We start from the raw sequence: 24615 nt of genomic DNA, 5'->3' as shown, positions 1-24615 counted from the left end.
CAGGATATTGGAGTATTTATTTGGAATATACAAGCAAATAGTAAGACCAGGTTACAACTGTGATAAAAGAACTTCAGGTGTTAGAAGTGAGATGTAAATATGTGATAATAAAACAACACTAAACAGCTAACAAGACAGACTGATTATAATATTAAGTCTGAAATATACCCGTGGGTTTGGTGCTTAATATGCTGCTGCTGGTAGTTGTTCAAACTGGGCACCAAAGTATAAAACCCACTGAAATACAACACAATATGCGACTGTTACTAAGGAAATACAGAAAGCTCTCAGCTTGTTCACTTCTCTAACACTATCTTATCAAATGACAACGTGGTGCTTCTTCTTTAGGCTTTGCTTTTGTCTGAGGTGTCGTGCTCTGTGCTCGCCCCTCCACTGCCAAACCTCCGGTTCAGCTCTGATGTCAACACCAAGCAGCAGGATTTCTGCCAAAGAACAGAAGAAATGTTACAGGATAAAAACATTCCATGCCATGATTACATTGTGATATTCTTTCCTACCTTGCCATCCTTAGCTTGGTTGTGGGCCTTTGATAAGAGCTCCAGCAGGGCTAGCAGGAGCCCGATGCCCAGACCCAGTCCCAGGAGGAGGAACAGGCCCCGTAAGTCATAGGGTTGCAGTGCCTCGGAGATGTGGGCTCCACCAGTGCCAACACAGCTGCTGGCCCACCACTTGTCACGCAGGTATGTTAGCTCACCAGACTCACTGAGCTGGAGGATGGCAACAGTTAGATTCTTCACCAGCGGGGATCCTAGCAGGAAATAAACATGCGATTTGAGTGAAGAATGAGGTTTCTGAATGTCTCACCCCATTACCATAAGTGTTTACCATTTTCCACAGTTACAGTTTAGTTTTTCTACTTATGACAGGAACTACTTTTTGGAGTGGCACAAATAATTTGGGTGGAATCTTATTGTGACACCTCATTGTTTTGTAAATAGTTATTTAAAAAATGCCATTGCCCAGTCTTTGTCTCCGCTGCAGGGGTTGGGTGGTACAGCGGACTCGAGGGGCAGTGCCACTGAGGGTGAGGTCCAGGTGGAGGTAATCAGGTGGATGAACTTTTTTCCCTTTTTTAGTGACCCCAGGGACGGGAGAGGAGCGTGGAGGCAGCTGGAAAGCTGATCACGGCAGAAACACTGGTGCCAAATCATGCTGCATTGTACATGTGGATATATATGCCTCAACAGTTACCAGAGCACTGTCTCAGGCAACAATGCAATTATGGTATGAATTACTAAATCCTGTCACGTCCATTTAATGGCTGAAGGGAAAACTGATTTGTTAAACATGTTTGTGGTTTTCATAGTAAGAAATCTATCTTTTTGTTTCGTTTTTGTGTGATTTTAGGGTAATACACTATGTCAAAATTTAAAAATACCTATAAAGTCAGTCAGTTTTTTAAGGTGAATTAATTTTAAAGGTATATCTATGACCCAGAGGGTTAAACTCTGTAAATGCTAATGGACTCATACAAGCACTTTTTCTATGCTTGAGTGCTTTCTAAGAATCCACACATTCACATTGATCTTACCCGAGAATATTTGGCCTGCAGACCTGAGCAGCCAGGAATCAAACCACCAACCTTCCGATGCAGATGCAGATGACCTGATCTACCTCAGCCACCTCTTTGTCAATACTGATTTTATTCAATCAGATAAAATTGTCTCACTTTGTTTTTTGGGGGTTTTGTTTCAAAGTGAAAACAAAGTGAAACTGTCGAGCATACACACACTGACAATAAAATCTGCCATAAATGTTGCCATAAGACAGATGCAAGGAGGTTGCTGTCCTATTTTTACTTGTGTGACTGAACCAGTAGCTCCCCCTGAACTAGGAGGTAGCTTTGTAACGCTAAGTGTGTCCAATGTTTTGTCAGTTCAGTCAATTTAATGTGAATCTGCTCTGCTAAGATTGTCTAAGGAGGGAAGTAGTGATATGAACTCTCTTGTTTGTAGTATTCCCAGAGTATTTTAATGTATTTCATAAAATATGAACTTTTGGTGTCCCTGTATTGATACAATATCACCAAGCCAAATATTGCACTATGCTCTATCAGTTTTTCCCCCCACATCAACTATGTATTTTAACATGGTTCTATTGGGATTGATTGTTTTTGGAGCCAGTCTTCATTCTTTCTTTCATTTTTAAAATAATTTCTATTGTTGGTGTTTGTAAGTAACCATGGTTTCGTTAGATCAGGCGCCCAATCGGAGCATACCGGATGATTTTTATAAGGGACTTTAAAAGTATTCATGAATTTTTTTTAAATAAAAGTATGTTATATTGTAGTAGAGACCCCATCCCATCTTGCCTAAAATCTAATTTAGAACCCTCAAATAAACATAAAATCGACAATTTGAGGACAGTAGTTTCCCATATAGCAGACGGGTCTGGCCCGGATCTGGTGTCAAGCCGGCACTGCTGGCTGACTTCTGGCATGATAAGACGTATGTCATCCAGATATGGGCCAGGCCTGGTGTAGATGGCGCTGTCCATGCGATGGCATGCCACATCTGGCCCGATTATGGTTTGGTTTATGTGGCCCAGGCTCATAGAAAACAGGTCTGGCACAGACCCGGCATCAAGCTGGCACTTCTGACTGACTGGTGTCATGGCAGGGTGTATGTCAACCAGATGTGGGCCAGGTCTGGCAATGATGGCACTCTTTATGCTCCTATTTTTATGTTTTAGTTAGAAGACCCAAATGCCATGTTGCAGTACTATACTGCTATGGTAGCCAACATTTCAAATGCAGGTTTGACAGGTTTGTGAGTGTACACTGTATCCAAAACCTTATCGTTGCCAGTGGGTGTCTGTAGCTCGGGAGGTAGAGCAGGTCACCTACTGATTAGAAGGTTAGTGGTTCGATCCCTGGCTCCTCCAGTCTGCATGTCAAGAGTGTGAATGTGTATAAATGTAGTTAGGAAGCACTCAGTTTAGAGAAAGTGGCTGCATCCCAATTCAGGGTCTGCAGCCTTAAAGGCCGATTACGTCACAGCGCCGTGACGAAGGCTCTCCCAATGCAAAGGCTGCTCGAAATGAGGCCCTCAAATGCGTCCTTCAGTTCCCTGAATTTTAAGGATGGGTTGGTGTATCCTCCATGGCCCAACATATCCCAGACTTCATAGCGCGGCGGTGGGTGTGGATAATTTTGCCGAAAAATACGGCTGAAGTGGAGCGCCTGAAGAGTAAACTCTTAAAAGTAAGTACCGAATATTATGTGACTTATTTATGTGCAAATGTTTAATAATGAAGAACATTAAAACATGACTGTTGGCCCCATGTCGGCAAAGTTATGTGACATTAGTGATGTTTGTACTTTCAGCGTTAACTTGGTTTTAAAGCCTTTACTTCTAAATATATATATAGTCGACCTTAATCTTACAGACTGAGGGACCCACTGCTGCACATCATCTGTGAGGCTTTGCACCCCTGATGATCCACCAGGACAAACTCAGCAGTGTGTGAGGAAGAGGAGGAGGAAGAGCCAGCAGCAGCTGACAGATGGAGAGAATAGACAGACTGTTCCCTGTTTGTGAAGGACTGCTAGGAAAGTTTAACATAACTAATTGTCTGTCCTGAATCAGTCTTATTAGGTAATGTTCAAATAATTATATCATTCCAGTGTTTTCAGTGTGGGAGAAAGTACTCAGGGCCTTCAAGTTACACACTATGAAAGGCAGCAACAAGTTTAATGTTCAGAAACCTAAAGTATGTATCAGCAGCAGAATGGAGCTAAAAATAAATGTTTGTTTCAGTTCTATGAAGCTTTGAGTATTTTGGATTAGTAGCACTGCTGTGTTTGTTGCATCATATTGCTGTAATTGTTTATATGCTTTATATACTCAGAGGTAAGTTGATCTATAGTGTTACATCATATTCTATAAGGATGTTATGTGTTTGTATACTTTCTGCCCAGTTTGACCCATTTAGCAGAAGTCAGCCTGTTTAAGGCTCTGATATCTATTCTGTATGACTTAAAGCAGTTATGACATGGTCTGATTTTCTCACCCAATAAAGGAATATTTCATATATCAGTCTACTCTTCATTCTATCAGAAACAGTTATCACAGCTCGTACATTTGCTTTTTACACATATATGTAAGCATTGAGCCAAATTTAGTAATGCCATCTTAATAAAATAACAGCATTTGTCTCTTATATTTAATACATCTACATATACACTGTCAAAGATACTTGTCTTTGAGTGAAGATTTAAGGTGATAGGAAATATAAATAACTGCAACTTTAATCCTTACTGAAGTTCAGTATTTGACACAGAGTTCAAACTCACTGCTGTAATAACTAATAATGGTTAATATAATAATAAATTTAATATTGGCCATATTATATTTACATTACCACAGTGAGATGACTTTAGTCTCATGAACAACATTAGCTAATTGTTATTTACTAACTAATCTTAAAATGACTGTTCAGTACAGAAATGAAGCCCAACAATCATGTTTTACAGTCCTGTGGTCTCAGCCTCAGATACTTATCAAATCAAAGTGATGTCATAAACAAAATGAACTAACAGAAAAACTTTTCTCCTTCATTTCTGTCAAACGATGCTGTATGAAACGTTTCCAGCTGTTTGTATCATAGTTGCTAGGCAACCTGGGCAGCGCGACAGGGGCTAGACCGTCCCATTTCACAAGCCTCACACTTCCGGCCTTAGCGGTCTTTGAGTGTGCGGCCCTTGTGGACCATTAAGGCTGCGTACTTTAAGGCTGCAGACCCTGAATTGGGATACAGCCAATCAATGTGTCAATGTGGCATGTTGTATAGAGCACTCTGAGTAATCCGGGAGACTAGATAAGGGCTATATAAGAATCAGTTCATTCAGTGTCTGAACAGAGTTTCATCATGTTAGTTTTGCACTATTATGTTCCGGCACATGTTGTTATTACATGGCTTGATTAAGGCACACATTAAGCTGACATCTGGGGCCAAAGCTGAAACTGTTCTGGGCCAGCAGTGTGTCTGCAACTGGCCTTGTGCTGGCCCATGTGTGGGCCACCTCTGGCAAATCAGATCTGGGCCACCAAAGGGCCGTCATTCTTTGCGGTATGTGGGCCATGGTTAAGCACATTGTGTGGGCCAGATCCGGACCATATCAATTTTGCTATCTGGGTTTAAGTATGTTTTAAAAATGAAGTTCACATGCTTTTGGTTAAACTAACTTAACTTAAGAAAACAGGTTTAATAAACTGAGAAACTGAAAAATTAAAGAAAGCAGCATCCTGACAGATCCAAGCAACTCACCTAGAGGTGCTGCTATGGCATAGGACCGCATAGAGATGACCTCTGGTGAACGGGTCAGTTTACAGTACCGAGCCACTGCCAAGTCCAAGGACACTGCTTCACCAATAAACGCAAAGTTTCCTTCCTGTGTGCGCCGTATACCCTCTTCCGCGTTGGACACATAGCTTTTTTTACGCTCCATGTGCTGGTAGATACGCCGGTACACAGGGTTGTTGGAATTCTAGGAAAGTAAAGTAAAATATTTATTATGTTTATTCAACCTTTCCCATATGTTATGTAGCAGCAGTAATGACTATGAATGCTAACTAGGAGTAACTGATCATGCCTTAAAGAAGAGCATAGTAGATCCAGATTCAATTGTGCCGTAATTGATTACATCCTGGTTAGCCAGGTCTGCAAAGCTCTTAATGGACATGTGTTTGCTGTTGGAGTTCAACGCAGACTTTAAGTTGCAGAGGTAGCAGGCAAGCAGCAGTACAGAAAACAGCCACCAGATGGCACTGACTACACGTCCAGACAATGCCTTGGGGTGAGGACCGGCTCCTGAGAGGACAAAGAAAGTGGTCAAGCAGTCAGCAGGTGACAAACAAATCAACCAAGAAACAGAGTTGCAGTTTCAAAGGAAAATAATGTATTTAAATTATTCAAACAGAGCCTACTCTTGATGTTCAGCTACTTGAAATATATATGTTGTCAACTGATATTTTATGCTGTTTCACTCTGCACAATTCTCTCATATTTACAGCAGGGTTATTTTAAAAAGCGCAGCTTTTTCCTTTTGTCTATACAGTAGTCTTTGTATATACACAGATTAGTCATGTGCACCGTATCTCTTCACTATTCATCACATAGCCAATCAAATCATTACTGAGAGCAACATGAAGAGTGAGAAAAGAAGTGTTAAAGCTACTGTAAAGTTTTTACATGTCAAATAAACTTGAGAAAAACAAGAAAAGGGGGAATACAAACTACTCCTGTCAGTTATTAGTAAGCAGTTTATTTGAAAACAGCTTTATTTTTCAATGCAAACTTTATTTGCAGTTTCTTATTAATAAAATACCCCCAGCTCATTGTGAAAATGAAAAGTAGATGGTGAATTGACTGATTTTTTAGAGAGCACTTTTGTACTTTTGTAGGGTGGCTGTAGCTCAGGTGGTAGAGCAGGTCATCTACTGATCGGAAGGTTGGTGGTTCGATTCCTGGCTTCCCCTAGTCTGCATGCCAAATATCCTTGGGCAAGATATTAACCCCAAATTGCTCTCCGATGCATCCATCGGAGTATGAATGTGTGTGAATGTTACTTAGAAAGCACCTAAATGAATGTGCTTGTGCGAATCGGTGTGAATGGGTGAATGCACAAGTTGTGTAAAGCGCTTTGAGTGCTCAGAAGAGTAGAAAAGCGCTATATAAGAACCAGTCCATTTACCATTTACCATTTACTCAACTTATGCATCCAAAGCACTTCAAACAACTTGCCTCATTCATTCATTCATGCAAGCACATTTTTCTATCTAACTTGCCCAAGGATACTTTGGCATTCTGACTGGAGTAGCCAGGAATTAAACCACCAACCTTCTGATTAGCTGATGATGTGGTCTACCATTGATACAAGTCTCAATATACTACATTGAATTGTTATGCATGTGGAACTTGTCATTTTCATTTTCCTTATTTGATCGCTTTCTTTAGGTATTACAAAATGATCGGTGTACAGTAAAACATGTTACTAGATTTTTGTCTTAAGGCATGTAAAAAGTGGCAAGCAGCAGAAGAGTGCATTCCTGTGCTTTAATTTAGTGGACTGCTGCAATACCTTGCAGGGTGAGAGCTCCTGTGATGTACCAGAAGCTGTGCAGCAAAGTGAAACTGTGTTCTTCTGTGTCTGGCTCAGCCCATTCACTGGGACTGATCCTGCAGGATAAAACAAATGAAAGCTTTCATAACATAATTCAAGATTCAATTGTATATACAACATTCAACCACAACAACAAAATCATTGAGATGAACAAAATAACATGGATGATCCTGTTACAATGCAACATTGCAATGTTCTGCTAGGATGTTCTGCTGGTATTTATGTAGATCACATTATTTTTTACATATTTTACAGTTTGTTTTGCTAGTAACTTAGGATGTTTTTGGTTTTGTTCAATTCCTCATAGGGACAATAGTTGTCAAATTCAGGTTTGTAAAACAGGTACTTGTGAGTTGGCTATGTGGTAGCTCTCTTATAGAAGTGTAAACATCCATGCATATTTTTGCTTAACCAACCATCATCATGATAACAGCAACACCTGACAACGATGGCCTTCCCCAGCACCCCCAAGCACTCTGCCATATTAAAAACTGCCCAGGAATGGCCTAAGAAACATGATAAAGAGTCCAGGGCATTGTCAAGCTTCTAAATTTGGGTTCGCAATCATAGTGGGATGTATCAAGAGAAGCCTGATCCACAGAGGATGCCCTTTTAACCCACCACAGGATCTAAAGCTAATGTGTCAATGCAGAGTCGGAAGGTATCTATGCCCCAAGAGCAACATGAACAAGACCTACACATTATCAGGAAGGTAATGTTGTGGCTGATCCATGTTGCCTTTAATTATAAGTCAGTCTACATGTGTTTTGTGGACTTGGAGAAGGCATTCAACCGTGTCCCTCGGAGTTTCCTGTGGGAGGTGCTCCGAGAGTATGGGGTGTTTGGCCCATTGCTACGGGCCATTCGATCCATATACCATTACAAGAGCCTGGTCCGCACAGCCGACAATAAGTTGGACTTGTTCCTAGTGGGTGATGGGCTCCGCCAGGGCTGCCTCTGTCACAGATTCTGTTCACAATCTTTATGGCCAAGTGGAGAAAAGCTTTCACTTGGGTGGTCTCAGAATCTCTGCTTTTCGTGGATGATGTGGTTCTGTTGGCTTCTTTGGGTGATGGCCTCCCACTCACTGGAACGGTTCGCAGCAGAGTGTGAAGCGGTGGGAAAGAGAATCAGCACCTCCAATTCTGAGGCCATGGTCCTCAGCCGGAAAAGTGTGGAGTGCCCACTCCGGGTCAGGGACGAGCTCCTGCCCCAAGTGGAGGAGTTTAAGTATCTCAGGGTCTTGTTCACGAGTGAAGGGAGAAGGGAGCGGGAGGTCAACAGACGGACTGGCCCGCAGTGATGCAGGCGCTGTACCGGTCTGTTGTGGTGAAGAGAGAGCTGAGTGTAAAAGCGAAGCTCTCAATTTACCGGTCAATTTATATCCCTACCTCACCTGTGGTCACAAGCTGTGGGTAGTGACCGAAAGAACGACATCGCAGATACAAGTGGTGGAAATGGGCTTCCTCTAAAGGGTGGCTGGCCTCTCCCTTAGAGATGGGGTGAGAAGTTCATTCACCCGAGAGGGGATCAGAGTAAAGTCACTGCTCCTTCACATCGAAAGGAGCCAGTTGAGGTGAGCTGGCAGCACAAATGAACCAGCTGCTAGTTGACAAGAGACACCCAGAATGGCTAACCGAAGGTCGGACAGTCCTGATCCCCAAGGACCCCCAAAAGGGGCAGGTCCCATCTCAACCACCGACCAATAACCTGCCTCAGTACCACATGGAAGCTCCTGTCAGGCATCATAGGGGAATATTAGAGGCCAACTTCAAGCCAATAGCACAAGTTACCATCAAGTGCGGGATCTACAAAGGAAATGCTCTGTTCCCGTTGCTGTTCTGCGTAGGCAGGAACCCCCTCAGGCCTATGCAGACTGGCAAAACTGGCTATGGATAATGACTACGGAATAGAGCAATCCTCAGCCACCTCCTCTACATTGATGCCATCAAGTGAACGAGACATCAATTCACTGATCCACACCACCAGGATATACAGCAATGACATCGGAATGTCGTTCGGACTGGAGAAGTGTAGTCGGATGATATCAAAGAGAGGTAAGGTAGTCAGAACTGAGGGGATCGAACTACCAGAAGGCAACCACAGTCCAGGATGAGACAATAAACATCCATGAATACATCTGGATGATGGCCCCAACCAACTGCGTGCTCAGTGAATACCTCAGGCAGCAGAAACCCAAGAAAGAGGAGGAAGACGAGGAACCATCATGGAAGGACAGGCCCCTGCAAGGTATGTACCACCGGCAGATAGAGGAAGTGACTGATATCCAGAAATCCTACCAGTGGCTGAACAAAGCTGGACTGAAAGACAGCACAGAGGCACTAATCATGGCAGCACAGGAACAAGCTCTGAGCACAAGACCCATAGAGGCTGGGGTCCATCACACCAGGCAAGACCCCAGGCTGTGTAAAGATGCCCCTGAGACAATCCAGCACATAACAGCAGGGTGCAAGATGCTAGCAGGCAGGGCATACATTGAATGCCATAACCAAGTGGCCGGCATAGTGTACAGAAACATCTGAAACACTGTTTCCACACACGCATGAACACTCAGTTTCCACCCTTGGGTGGTGGAGAATGACTGAGCTAAGATCCTGTGGGACTTCCAGATACAGACGGACAAAATGGTGGTGGCTAACCAACCGGACATAGTGGTGGTAGACAAATAGAAGAAGACGGCCATAGTGATAGCGGTTCCCAGTGACAGCAACATCAGAAAGAAGGAACACGAGAAACTCGAGAAATACCAAGGGCTCAGAAAAGAGCTGGAGAAGATGTGAAGGGTGAAGGTAACAGTGGTCCCAGTTGTAGATGCTAGGTGCGGTGATTCCCAAACTGGGTGAGTGGCTCCAGCAGATCCCAGGAACAACATTTGAGATCTCTGTCCAGAAGAGCGCAGTCCTAGGAACGGCTAAGATACTGCACAGGACCCTCAAGCTCCCAGGCCTCTGGTAGAGGACCTGAGCTGGGGAATTTAAGAAAAAATAAATAAATAAATAGAATTATATGTATATTATATATACATATATATACATATATATACGTATATACATATGTATATATACATATATATATATACATATACATCTCTGGACCACCGTTACCTTCACCCTCCACATCCTCTCGAGCTCTTCTCTGAGCCCTTGGTATTTCTCCAGCTTCTCGTGTTACTTCTTCCTGATATTGCTGTCATTCGGAACCGCTACATCGATCACTACAGCCGTCTTCTCCTGTTTGTCTACCACCACTATGTCCGGTTGGTTAGCCACCACCATTTTGTCCGTCTGTATCTGGAAGTCCCACAGGATCTTAGCTCGGTCATTCTCCATCACCCTTGGGGGCATCACCATTTTGACCTCGGGACTTCCAGGTTATACTCGGCACAGATGTTCCTGTACACTATGCCGGCCACTTGGTTATGGCGTTCCATGTATGCCTTGCCTGCTAGCATCTTGTACCCCGCTGTTATGTGCTGGATTGTCTCAGGGGCATCTTTACACAGCCTGCACCTGGGGTCTTGCCTGGTGTGATAGACCCCAGCCTCTATGGATCTTGTGCTCAGAGCTTGTTCCTGTGCTGCCATGATTAGTGCCTCTGTGCTGTCTTTCAGTCCAGCTTTGTCCAGCCACTGGTAGGATTTCTGGATATCAGCCACCTCCTCTATCTGCCGGTGGTACATACCGTGCAGGGGCCTGTCCTTCCATGATGGTTCCTCGTCTCCCTCCTGTTTCTTGGGTTTCTGCGCCTGAGGTATTCACTGAGTACTCGGTCAGTTGGGGCCATCTTCCCAATGTATTCTTGGATGTTCGTTGTCTCATTCTGGACTGTGGTGCTGACACTCACCAGTCCTCGGCCTCCTTCCTTCCGCTTAGCGTACAGCCTCAGGGTGCTGGACTTGGGGTGAAACCCTCCATGCATGGTAAGGAGCTTTCTTGTCTTTATGTCAGTGGCTTCTATCTCCTCTTTTGGCCAGCCTATTATCCCAGCAGGGTACCTGATCACGGGCAGGGCGTAGGTGTTGATAGCCCGGATCTTGTTCTTACCGTTCAGCTGACTCCTCAGGACTTGCCTGACCCTCTGCAGGTACTTGGTGGTTGCAGCTTTTCTAGCGGCCTCTTCATGGTTCCCATTCGCCTGCGGGATCCCCAGGTACTTGTAACTGTCCTCTATGTCTGCAATGTTGCCTTCTGGTAGTTCAATCCCCTCAGTTCTGACTACCTTCCCTCTCTTTGTTACCATCCGACTACACTTCTCCAGCCCGAATGACATCCCGATGTCATTGCTGTACAGCCTGGTAGTGTGGATCAGTGAATCGATGTCTCGTTCACTCTTGGCATACAGCTTGATGTCATCCATGTACAGGAGGTGGCTGACAACCGCTCGTAGTCGGTATCCATAGCCAGTCTTGTTAATGATCTCACTGAGGGGGTTCAGGCCTATGCAGAACAGCAGTGGGGACAGAGCATCTCCTTGGTAGATCCTGCACTTGATGGTGCCTCTAGTGTTGTACGCCACATCCCCATTGAGTTCCTGATGAAGGCTCTTAGGATCCTGTTGATCTTGTACAATTCTAGGCATTCCAGTATCCAGCTGTGGGGCATTGAGTCATAGGCCTTCTTGTAATCAATCCAGGCTGTGCACAGTCTCTCTTGCAGTCTCGGCTGACTGTTTTGTCTACCAGTAGCTGGTGTTTTGCTCCTCTGGTATTCTTGCCAATCCCTTTCTGTGCCCCGCTCATGTATTGACCCATGTGCCTGTTCATCTTAGCCGATATGATGCCTGACAGGAGCTTCCATGTAGTACTGAGGCAGGTTATTGGTCGGTAGTTGGATGGGACCGGTCCCTTCTTGGGGTCCTTGGGGATCAGGACCGTCCGACCTTCGGTTAGCCATTCCGGGTGTCTCTCGTTAACTAGCAACTGGTTCATTTGTGCTGCCAGACGCTCGTGGAGTGCAGTCAGCTTCTTCAGCCAGTAGGCGTGAACCATGTCGGGCCCTGGTGCTGTCCAACTCTTCATACTGGAGACCCTTTCTTGGATATCTGCCACTGTGATGGTTACTGGACCCTGGACCCGCTATGGTCTGCCACTATCCACTAGCCACTGAGCATTACCGTTATGGGTTGCGTCCTTCTCCCATATGCTCTTCCAGTATTGCTCCGTCTCCAGCCTTGGTGGTGCTGTTCTCTTATTGTTCCCTTGCCACTGAGAGTACACCTTTGCTGGTTCTGTGGAAAACAGCTGGTTTATTCTCCTGCCTTCTATCTCTCTGGTGTTCCAGTAGCCCACTTGTCGTCAGGGTGCCCTGGTTCCTCAACACCTGACGCGGACCTTGTTGATCCGGGCGACGTCCGAGCCGGCATGCCTTCATATTTATCTGTCTCGCTCATGTCTGCGGTAGGCTGGCTTAGCATAGGGGGTCTAGCCTTAGGACCCTTACTGGATACAGACGCCCCAGGCAGGAATCGAACTTGCGATCCTCTGCTCCAAAGGCATGTAGTCTAACCACTACGCTATCCAGCTGCTATATATACACACACACACACACACACACACACACACACACACACACACACACACACACACACACACACACACACACACACACACACACACACACACACACACACACACACACGTATATATCCCTAGTGTTTTAGGGATGTTTTGTTGCACTGACCTGCCCACCAGGAATATGCAGAAACCCGTTAGCAGGAAAGCAATGATAATGCCAATCCACATGTCAGTGGAGAAGGGCGCCAGCAGGCTGAACGTGCTGTCTTCAGAGTCTGTTGCTTTGCGCACAATGAAGCTGAGGCCAGTTTGAATGAAGGGGGTGGTCATGTCCACAAACTTCTCTCTGACTGCAGTGACAGTCAGCGGGGCCACAGCCAGGTCAGCCTCCTGAAGCAAGGTATAGCAACACATATGAAAAACCAGGGACACAATCAATGAAAAAAAGAAAAGAAAAGTTAAAACTCTGTACAATGTGAGTACAAATAGAAAGGAGTAACAATTTAAAATAATTTATGGTCAGCAGTTGTTTGTAAGTAGCACAAAACATCATAACAAATGTTGAAATATATATAGAACCCTATGCTCACTGCTACACAGATAGGGTAACAGCTTATGTTCTTACCTTACAATGTAAAGTGCTTTGAGGCAACAGTTGTTATGATTTGGCACTGTATAAATTAAATTAATTTGACAATTTAAGAGTAATCTTGCCAATTAATGTAATTAATGTAAAATTGCAAAGAACATTGTGGCTCTGATAATCTATAATGTATAATATTAGGTGGGCTCAGACATTGGTGGCATTAAATTTAAAGTGTACATTCATCAAAAAATCAAAGCAAGGTCTGAGGTTGAACAGGAGGGTATCAACCTTAATTTAACAAGAGCAACGAAACACATTACACTGGAGACACATACTACAGTGTTCACATACTGTAACACACTGAGGTAGAGTTATTTCAGTGCTCTATAACTCTATGACTCACCCCTCTGATGACTTCACCAATCATGCCATTCCAGTTGCCGCTGGAGTCCATGGCGCCATAGCGGTTGTCTTTGACCAGATGCACGTTGTACTTGAAGCCTAGCTTCTTGGAGAGCTCTGAGATCAGATCAATGCAGTAGCCTTCTAGCTCAGAGCCCTTGCTCATGGCATATGGTTCATCCTGACAAAACATAAGGCAGCAAGAGGATCATTCATACTTTAAACTTAAAGGAAATCAACCTGCTCTTACAACTTGAAGTTTGTGTGAAGTTTTAAGTTCCATCCATCCATTCACTTCCGCTCATCCTTTTTTAGGGTCGCGGGGGGTGCTGGAGCCTATCCCAGCTGTCATAGGGCGAGAGGCGGGTTACACCCTGGACAGGTCGCCAGTCTGTCGCATAGTTTTAAGTTATGAATCCTAAAATTGTAGTATGTAAATGACTGTTTAAAGGAAACAGTGCTATGTGTAAGGCAGTCTCACTTTTTGCACCGAAATATTTGAGAACCTTTTCACTCTGAGTTTTGAACAGTCAGGTACGATGACCTGGATGACTGAGAACCTTCACAGACATACGTCCATACCTGAGGCCTTGGAAACTGACAAGCAATGACTCAGAGCTTTGGCCAGCCGCTTGAAGAGGTACACCAGGGAGATTGAAGGCAGGAGAATAAAGCAGCTGTTCTCCATACAACCATCCAAGCGTCTGGGAGCACAAATGAACCAGCTGCTAGTCGATGAGAGACAACCAGAATGGCTAACACAAAGCCAGAAAGTTCTGATCCCCAAGGACCCCCAGAAGGGACCAGTCCCATCCAACTACTGGCCAATAACCTGCTGGAAGCTCCCGTCAGGCATTTGGTGGCTAAGATGAACAGGCACATGGCTCAATACATGAGCGGGGCACAGAAAGGAATTGGCAAGAATACCAGAGGAGCAAAAGACCAGCTACTGGTAGACAGAGTAGTCAGCCGAGACTGCAAGACCAGGTTGACCAACCTGGTCTCTGCCTGGATTGATTACAAGAAGGCCTATGACTCGATGCCCCACACCTGGATCGTGGAATGCCCAGACAAGACCAACAGGACCCTAAGAGCCTTTATCAGGAACTAAATATGAATGTGGCGAACCACTCTAGAGGCCAACTTCAAGACCATAGCACAAGTCACCATCAAGTGCGGGATCTACCAAGGAGATGCGCTGTCCCCACTGCTGTTCTGCATAGCCCTGAACTCCCTCAGTCAGATCATTGACAAGACTGGCTACGGATACCGACTACAGAACGAATCAATTGTCAGCCACCTCCTGTACATGGATGACATCCCGCTGTATGCCAAGAGAGAACGAGACATTGATCCATGTCACCAGGATATACAGCAATGACATCGGAATGTCGTTCAGACTGGAGAAATGTAGTTGGATAATATCAAAGAGAGGAAAGGTAGTCAGAACTGAGGGGATCGAACTACCAGAAGGTAACATTGTAGACATAGAAGACAGCTACAAGTACCTGGGGATCACACAGGCAAATGGGAACCATGAAGAGGTTGGGCAAGTCCTGAGGAGCCAGCTGAACAGTAAGAACAAAATCCCGGCTATCAACACCTACACCTTGCCCATGATCAGGTACCCTGCTGGGATAATAAGCTGGCAAAAGGAGGAGATAGAAGCTACTGACATAAAGTCCAGGAAGCTCCTGACCATGCATGGAGAGTTTCACCCCAAGTCCAGAACCCTGAGGCTGTACGCCAAGCAGAATGAAGGAGGCCGAGGACTGGTGAGGGTCAGCACCACAGTCCAGGATGAGACAATGAACATCCATGAATATATCTGGATGATGGCCCCAACCGACCGCATGCTCAGTGAATACTTCAGGCAGCAGAAACCCAAGAAAGAGGAGGAACCATCATGGAAGGACAGGCCCCTGCACAGTATGTACCACCGGCAGATAGAGGAGGTGGCTGATATCCAGAAATCCTACCAGTGGCTGGACAATGCTGGACTGAAAGACAGCACAGAGGGACTAATCATGGCAGCACAGGAACAAGCTTCGAGCACAAGATCCATAGAGGTTGGGGTCTATCACACTAGGACCCCAGGTGCAGGCTGTGTAAAGATGCCCCTGAGACAATCCAGCACATAACAACAGGGTGCAAGATGCTAGCAGGCAGGCATAGGATACAGAAACATCTGTGCTGAGTATGGCCTGGAAGTCCTTCTTCTGTTTGTGGTAGACAAACACAAACAGAAGGTAGACAAATAGAAGAAGATGGCTGAAGTGATAGATGTAGCTGTTCCCAATGACATCAGGAAGAAGGAACATGAGAAACTGGAGAAGTACCAAGGGCTCAGAGAAGAGTTGGAGAAGATGTGAAGGGTGAAGGTAACAGTGCTAGGTGCTAGGTGCAATGACTCCCAAGCTAGGCGAGTGGCTTCAACAGATCTCAGGAACAACATCTGAGATCTCTGGCATTACCAGGTAATCAGGCATTGCCTACTAACAGTACCACTCATTCGACCACTGATAGTCTGCTTTCCCTGTTCAGGGGGGGTTAGGGTTATCCCAGCTTGTCTGGAAATACTGGATTCCATTGCCCCTTGTACCACTAGGTATCTAAAACCTAAAACCCGACCATGGTTAAATAATGACACCAGGGAACGCAGACGGGCATGTAGAAAAGTGGAAAGAAAGTGGAAAAAGGACCGCCTCCAAGTGTCGTTTGAGGCACTTAGAGAATCCCTGTCAAGTTACCAGAAAGCTGTAAGAGCAGCTAAAACAAAATACTTTTCCAAGATCGTGTCATAAACCTCTTTTTTATTTGGTATTATAAATTCAGTTCTTAATCCTCCCACTGCTGATCCTCATATAACAAGTGAGAATCTAATGAAATTATTCATTAATAAAATTGTAGATATTAGATCCCACATTATTCCTCCCGTTTCTGACCCAGGTGTTTATACTCCAACCTTGGCTGTTTTTGATCACTTCGAGCCAGTATCCCTTTCATTACTTAATGAAGTAGTCAGAAACTTGAGACCTTCAAAATGTACCCTGGATATCATTCCACCTAGGTTACTGAAAGATGTTTTTGACACTGTTGGTACATGTCTGCTTTCTATTGTCAATTGCAGTCTTCAGTCTGGGTCTATTCCCTCTGATTTTAAACATGCTGTGGTGGAACCCATCCTTAAAAAGCAGAATCTGGACTTAACAGTTCTATCAAATTACCGCCCAATCTCTAAATTGTCCTTTTTGTCAAAAGTTCTGGAGAAAATTGTCCTTCCGCAGCTCCAGACCTTTTTAGACCAACACGACATTGGTGAACCACCACCGTTTTGACACAGTAGATCACAGGATTCTTATCTCTTGACTGGAACAATGTGCCGGAATTAAAGGGCTTGCTTTGGAATGGATTAAATACTACTTATCTAATCGTATGTTCTCTGTTAGATTCAGAGACACATTGTCTCCAAAGACGACCCTTTTTTGCGGGGTCCCCCAGGGCTCTATCCTTGGTCCAGTCCTTTTTTCAATTTATATGCTCCAGTTGGGATCTATTTTTAAAAAATATGGAATTTTGTTTCACTGTTATGCAGATGATTCTAAGATTTACCTTCCACTAAAATGAAAATCTGTGAATCCTCTGAAGGGACCGTTTGATTGTCTAGAAGATGTCAAGGCATGGATGGCTCTAAATTTTCTAAATCTAAATGAACAGAAAACTGAGGTCATTGTCTTTGGTCCTTCTGACCATTATGACCTTGGCCCCTTAGAAAATTATAAAAAACCTTTTGCAAGAAATTTAGGGGTGATTTTTGACAGCAATTTAACATTTGATAAACAGATAAATAATGTAGTCAAAACCAGTTTCTTTCATCTTCGCCTAATTACAAAAGTTAAGCCCTTTCTCTGTTTCAGAGATTTTGAGAAAGCGATCCATGCCTTCATCTCATCTCACCTCGACTTCTGTAATAGTCTCTACTCTGGTCTCACCTCTTCATTGGCCGACTGCAGCTAGTTCAAAACGCTGCAGCATCTAACTGGCACACGCAAGCGAGATCATACATCTCCTATTCTTGCATCACTACACTGGCTGCTAGTCAGCTTTCAAACTGACTTTAAGATCTTAACACTTGTTTTTAAGTCATTGCATGGACTAGCCCCTACATAGCTTGCTGATCTCCTAACCTGGTATTCTCCCCCAAGATCCTTGAGGTCTGCAGATCAAATGCTTTTGGTTATCCCTAGGTCCAGATTAAAACACAGAGGAAACCGGGCATTTGCTGTGACTGCCCCCAAACCTTGGAATATATTGTTTTGCATATCAGATCCTCCCCAACACTGCATACTTTTAAAAGTCGTCTAAAGACCCATTTTTATTCTCTGGCTTTTGATTCATCATGGGTTTGTTACTATTATTCTTTTTTATGATTTTATTCTCTTTTTAATGATTTTATTCTCTTTTTTATGATTTTATTCTCTTCTAAAACACTATTCTGTTTTTTATGTTTATTGCCTTGTCCATTTTATTGTACAGTGCTTTGGTCAACACCTGTTGTTTTAAAAGTGCTATATAAATAAATTTGAACTTGAACTTGAACTCTGTCCAGAAGAGTGCAGTCCTAGGAACGGCTACGATACTGCGCACGACCCCCAAGCTCCCAGGCCTCTGGTAGAGGACCCGAGCTTGAAGGATAGATCGCCCGCAGGGGCGAGCGGGGAATTATTTTTTTTTTTTTAAATTATTTTGCTACCATTCCTAATTATATCCTCCATCTATTATATCACTCTCTTGCTGGGACCGTTGTCCCTCTTCCTGCACTTCTTGTTGGTGCTATTAACAGCAGCCTCCTGTGGCTGTGAGAGCTTGTAAAAGTTGTTGTTGGCAGTACTGCTGATGGTGCAGCAGCAGCCCCAACAGCTAATATGTCAGTTAATTTGACACATTTTGCTGCATTTATTTTTAGTTTCTTTTTATCTGTCTTAGCAGCTCCACAGCTTTTCTCCACTTCTTTCTCACTAAACTCTGTTCTACATGTTGTGTGACGTACAGCAAAGGCAAGTGGAGCGCCTGGTTGTGTGGAGAGATTTGATTGGGCAATACAGTATCAGTAATGAAAATTAATGAATGGGCTTATATCAGTGCATGTAGCGCTGGTGCACGGACATCGGCCCAAAAGTGCATCAGCCCACTGGGTAAATTCCTGGTATGCCAGATTACCAGTCCAGCCCTGGCTAAAGAACATCCCAGAAACAACATCCAAGATCTGTGTCCAGAAAAGCGCAGTCCCAGGAACAACAAAGATACTGCGCAGGACCCTCTCCCAGGCCTCTGGTAGAGGACCCTTGTTTGATGGATAAAGACTGCCTGCAAGGAATTGTTGAATTTTTTTTTTTTTTTTTGAAAGGTGGCAGATGCTGTGCTATGTTAATTTGTTTGTTTGTGTTTGCTTAATAAAAAAAATCTGTTTACTCATATTTTAATCAGACAGACTGTACAATACCTTATGTTAAGAGTATATATATATATATATATATATATATATATATATATATATATATATATACATACATATATACACACACATATATATATATATATATATATATATATACATATATATATATATATATATATATATATATATATATATAAGCTAACTTTAAAGTCTATCTTTATATGTTCAAAACTTCCTTTGATATGAAAATTGTGAAGATGGCATATGGACTGTGTTTATTTGGTTTATTTTATACTTGACAGTGAAGTGTAAAGTGGGTCAGTAAGAATTATGGCGACTAGGACAGAAAACTCAACTTTGCCAATATAAAGGACAAGTGTTTATGTCTGTTTTTGAAACCAGAACACAATGTTTTAAACTATTAAAGAGACACTGTGCAACTAGTGATAATTAGCTTGTTTGTTCAAGTTCAACAAGGGTAAGATCAATTCCCAGTCTTCCAAAATAATGTATTACATGATTTAAGAGTTATTCTGAACATACAATAAAGTTGTATATAAGAGGCATAAATTCTTATAATGTTGACTTGACTTTGTACCACAGCTGGACTTTGGCATTCTAGCCAGGAACAAGAGACAAAGAAAGAATACCTTTATGGTTGTGATGGATAACTCCTTGGCATCTAGAACAGAAAAAAAGAAAAACAGCATTGAACTTTTGGGAAAAAAGTAATTAAGCATCAGATCAAAATGACAGGATTCAGTCTGATTAGTGGTTCGGTTTCAAGTCTACAGGCTTATGGAAAGTATGGATTCAGAAAGCCTAATGAAGCATATTGTTCTGCTGAGTCCCTTTCATGTGTTTTTTCTCTGAACCACAGCAAATAAATCAGCCAAACAGCCAGTGAAGGACAATGACAGTCTTGTTTTTGGTTGTTTTTTAGAAGAGCTGAGAAATTGGCTCCATGGTGAGGGAAGGTTGCGAGATACAATAGGTGGGGGGGACAAGGCTCATTTGAGGGGATCAAAGTGAGGTCTTAAAGGATGTGTTTTCCTGTTCTAATCTAACCATCCCCTCCCACCACCACTGACCAACTTCTTTTCACCATGTAATCAGGGGATAAAACCCCCAGCCAATCCCATCATTACTCATGACACTCACAGTTGTTTTCTTCTTGCTCTAACTGTGAGCAGTGGCATGCCAGGACTTAACATGCCCTGCCAAGGTCTGTCAGAGAAGAGAAAATGATGGGAGGGTAGGGGTCGGGGATGTGGGGCATGCAGAGGTGCTAGGGGTGCAAGTTTTTCATAATTGCGTACCACAACAAAAGCAGCTCTGGTTGGGTAATATAAAGCTGATGACACGATGCCAGTCTCCTCTAGTGATGATGGCAGGACCTACAATCTGCGGAGATGCTTGTCACTTCACTGCCTGCCTGCTGAGTCCTCCTCTCATACAGTTAATTGATTCATCACAGTGCTTTCTGGAGCACAGTAGGGCAGTAGCCCCTCCACTGGTGAGAAATAGGAGTCTGTCAGTGTGGACTGGACCCCCGTCTGAAGTTTGATAGGCCTCCAGCAGTCTAAATCCTGCCACAGAATTTTAGTTATAGCCACTGTTGGGCAAGTTACTTTGAAAAAGTAATTCAATTATAGTTACTAGTTACTTCTTCAAAAAAGTAACTGAGTTAGTAACTGAGTTACAATATTGTAAAAGTAATTAATTACTTGGAAAAGTAACTATTGCGTTACTTTAAAAAAAACAAAAAACTCTGGGGTCCAGGGTATAATTGGCCATTTTTTTACTACTCTTGATTTTCCCTCCACATATTACCTTTAAAAACTATTTCCTTTGCCTTGTTTGGTATCATTCTTTTTAGCACAACCTCACATGCCTGAATTTACAGTTATGTTCTCATTTTGTCATACTGTATAACCAGAATTGATCTAAAATCAGACAAAAACATAAAATCAGAGTAGAAAAAGTTATATTTTTACTGTAACAACCATAAACATGTTTAATGAATCATGTTTCATAACTTTAAATGCAAATATAAATTGTCAATTTTAAAATCCTATGCACAAGTTTTGCAAACAACAAAGTTATTTGCATCCATTTACCTTTTACCTTGATTTTTTAAATAACCATTTCAAACTATTTACAGAACAATCAGCTGTTCTTCAATAAGATGCCACACAAATTATTTGTGCCACTCCAAATAATTTCTGTCCACTATAAAGGAGAACATCACAGCCTGATACCTGCAGGTCTGACAGCAGCAGGTGTATCACTCCTGTTTCTACCTGGAGACAGCAGTCGCCTCATTGTTCTGACACACAACACAAAACTACACACTAACTACACAAGACAACACATTAACTACACACTCCAAACACGCTAAACGTCACAAATCTCTCACATCTCAAAACTCGCTCTCTCTTTTTCTGCTCTCTCTCTCTCTCTCTCTTTTTCTGCTCTCTCTCTCTCTCTCTCTCTCTCGCCGTCACTCCTAAAACTTCCCGTTTTGTTTTGGTTTTTTGCTCATAAGCAGAGAGTGCTTTGCTAGCGCTAACGTGGTAAAACTATTGAGGAAAAAACACGTGTATATCTTGTTTATCATGACTCTGGTTTTACGTGGCCTATCAACACAGTTTATAAACTGGTATATATCACCTTGTTGCTTTGTCTTTAAGTGGTCATGTGATTGACTTACCACGACTACTTTATTCTTCCTCAGTCAAACAGCAGCACTCATGTGATTGTTTTGCCCCCTTAGCTCCAGGTGTTGTGCTAGACAGTGATCGTGATTGCCATCCGCGGGAGCGCGCAGCTGCTTAAAGCTGTAGCGTCCAGATTACTTACAGCTACTTCCTGCAGCTGATACAAGATGCGGTAAGCTGAACACAGCTTCAACCGTCTGTTTGTTGAAAAATAGTAACGGACCGCGTTTCCTTGTTAGTAACTGTAACGCCGTTGTAACGATAGGAATAGTAATTAGTTAGATTACTCGTTACTGAAAAAAGTAACGCCGTTAGTAACGCCGTTACTTGTAACGCCGTTATTCCCATCACTGGTTATAGCATACATTAAAAGTTGTAATTTAATGCTAATTGGAATAAAATGCTAAGAGTCCAATCAGATAATGTTTTTCTTGAAGGCGTGGAGGTGTTTTCAATGCTTGTTTAAAATAAAACCTAATGGAGAAATGGATGATGGGGAACATCATGGTTAACAAAGTATCAAAAGTTGGCCCAGATCTTGATTTTTTTTTTTCGAAATTATAAATGTTTATACCCAGTATTCATTTGTGGGGTGGGGCTGCAATAATTAAGGGACAGTTGGATGGATTTAACTCTTTTATTCAATTCAGTTTTATTTATATAGTTGCCTCCAGGTACATTAAACTAATGAAAAACAATTGGAGATCTAAGACACAAACTCTGACTACGTGCCGATTAATCAGCCCATCAGTACCTCACCATTATTTCAAGCTTGGCACAACAAAGACAATGTACTGACACTGATTATTAGCTCTGGAAGAAACTTCTTTGCACGCGACTCTAAGGGAAATATCTGTAAGTAACAGACCTCATCTTGTGTACCAGCTACTTTTTACAAAGCTGGGAAGAAAAATGTATAAATCTGACAAGAATGTGGTCAAGCACTTGAAAAAGCCCCGTGCACATGAAAATAACTTTGTGAGATTAGCAAACACAACTTGAGCAAGAGGAGAGCAGAGATTGAGCAATAACAAGTGCCCATGTATAATTCCCTGATAGCTGAAGTGTTGTTTGTTCTTACTTAGAACATTTTGCCTCGTCAGAAAACATCCCTACACATCAAATAAGGGTTTGTAAAAGATCACAGTCAGTTACCAGACCTTTAACCAGGAGACCTGGGTTTGTGTCCCACGTTAAACTGTCATTTTCAGACTTTGCTTTATTTTTGAGACTTTGTTTGGTTTGGTTCAGGTAACAAAACCTCTTTGTAAGAGTGAGGAAGAGATCATGGTTTCATGATCATAGGTAACATTATTTAAAAACTGCTTAGAAATCTAATGCAACTCATGAACTAATGGCAGATTCCAATGATTGCACATCTCTCAGATGTAGCATTATTCTTACCTGCAGTGAAGAACCATGCAGTCAGGACTGCCACACAAACGAATAAAGCCATGGAGACTTTCATGTTTCCGTCCTGTAAATGACACAGACTACTTTAAATTTCTGTGAAAACATGATCATGTTTATGACGAGCGATGTCTTTGATTTAACACTGAAATTATCTGCAGACACGACACTTTTAACCATGTTTTTTTTTGCAGTTGTTTTTACTTGGCACACAAAGAAAAAAAACCCTTACCTCTTTCCTTACCTCTGCTCAGTCAGACACAGTATGCAAAAAAAAATTGTGGACACGGGACGAGTCCAAGAAAATGGGTAAGAAATTAAAAAAGTCTTGTGAGCAGGCCACTGGAAAGACTTTGTGCGGCTGAAAGTAGTGGAGGGTTTATATGGAAAACACAGAGAGGGAGGAGATAAGGGCTCACAGGGAGATAAACCCACAACTGCTGGGCCAAAAAAAACTACAAAGTCTTGAGAGGTATCCAATTTCCTCGAGCTGGGTGTGTTTTTCTGAGGCAGAATCACTTTATGTCTTAGATTTTCAGACTTTTAAACAGTTACCATGTGTTTTTGCACGGTTACACAACAGGATCTTTAACAACAAAGGAGGGGGAGTATGGGTCAAGGGTTTGGGAGCTTAACAGTGTGGTGGTGGGGCAAGCTTTACATATGGATGGACTGGAATGTCCCAGTGGCTCAGAGGAAGGGGGATTTTGTTTTGGAGCACATTTTCTCTCACTCCTGACCAACCATGAGGGATTCATCATCATAAATTCAATCTCTCCTTTAAAACAGCAACAGAGGTGACTGTGAAGCTATGTCCTCTGTTTAATTTGCTAGGACAAATGTTTTATTAATCTTCAGCAGTTTGTTAAAACTATCCAAACACCCACTCCCTACCACGTTTCTTTGTCTCAAAAATGTCTACGTATAAGCTGCAAACCAAACTGATTTATTTGTACAAAACAGGCAGTGATTTCATCTTGAAAGGAAAGACTTCATTCATTCTGTGAGACAAAAACCATTCTCTCAGGCCTTAAGTGCTAGACAGGGCCTGGAGGTTTCAGTTGAGAGGCCAAAACTTGCCAAATTGTCGAGATAAATACAGCTTTAAGAGGGACTCAGTAGATCTCTTGGAATCCTAATGAAGCTGTCTTTTGTATTTGTGTGCTGGCTGGAGCAGAGTCTGCAGCGCTAAAATGAGCATGTCGAGCTACACAAAGTCTTACAGAGCTGAGAAAGAGGCCTAGCAGTGTCTGACAGCTCGCCAGAGGTGGCTGTCAGCTTTGGAAATCACAGTCCTGACAATGGACAAACCTTTGACTGACATGCCAGTGTCCTGAGAAACCATGAAAACAATGCATGGAT

The 24615-nt window shown here is 42.9% G+C and overlaps 1 protein-coding gene across 2 annotated transcripts; it reads right to left on the bottom strand.

Moving 5' to 3' along the window:
- On the bottom strand, positions 1 to 23667 carry si:ch211-251b21.1 (uncharacterized protein LOC571720 homolog). 2 transcript variants are annotated; one of them, XM_063463046.1, is made up of 10 exons: positions 23498 to 23667; positions 23248 to 23320; positions 19774 to 19805; positions 13667 to 13846; positions 12844 to 13067; positions 7103 to 7200; positions 5615 to 5832; positions 5290 to 5509; positions 519 to 769; positions 1 to 443 (listed from the first exon to the last, which is right to left on the bottom strand). In XM_063463046.1, exons 2-10 carry the CDS (start codon positions 23309 to 23311, stop codon positions 345 to 347), a joined length of 1386 nt encoding a protein of 461 aa, XP_063319116.1. In that variant the 5' UTR covers positions 23312 to 23320; positions 23498 to 23667; the 3' UTR covers positions 1 to 344. The 2 variants fall into 2 exon arrangements, with proteins under 2 accessions (XP_063319116.1, XP_063319115.1); XM_063463045.1 differs by having other exon boundaries at positions 23486 to 23666.
- Positions 23668 to 24615: the final 948 nt, after the last annotated feature.

Source organism: Pelmatolapia mariae, linkage group LG20 (genome assembly GCF_036321145.2).
Source record: "Pelmatolapia mariae isolate MD_Pm_ZW linkage group LG20, Pm_UMD_F_2, whole genome shotgun sequence".
Classification (NCBI taxonomy): domain Eukaryota; kingdom Metazoa; phylum Chordata; class Actinopteri; order Cichliformes; family Cichlidae; genus Pelmatolapia; species Pelmatolapia mariae.
This window is presented reverse-complemented; position numbering and strand designations above follow the sequence as displayed.

Coding starts and splice junctions, on each gene's coding strand:
- si:ch211-251b21.1 (XM_063463046.1), bottom strand. CDS start 23,311: ATGAAAGTCTCCATGGCTTTATTCGTTTGTGTGGCAGTCCTGACTGCA. Junction 13,068..13,666: donor TTGGTGAAGTCATCAGAGGG/GTGAGTCATAGA, acceptor ACCTTGCTTCAG/GAGGCTGACCTGGCTGTGGC. Junction 7,201..12,843: donor TGCATATTCCTGGTGGGCAG/GTCAGTGCAACA, acceptor TTTATCCTGCAG/GATCAGTCCCAGTGAATGGG.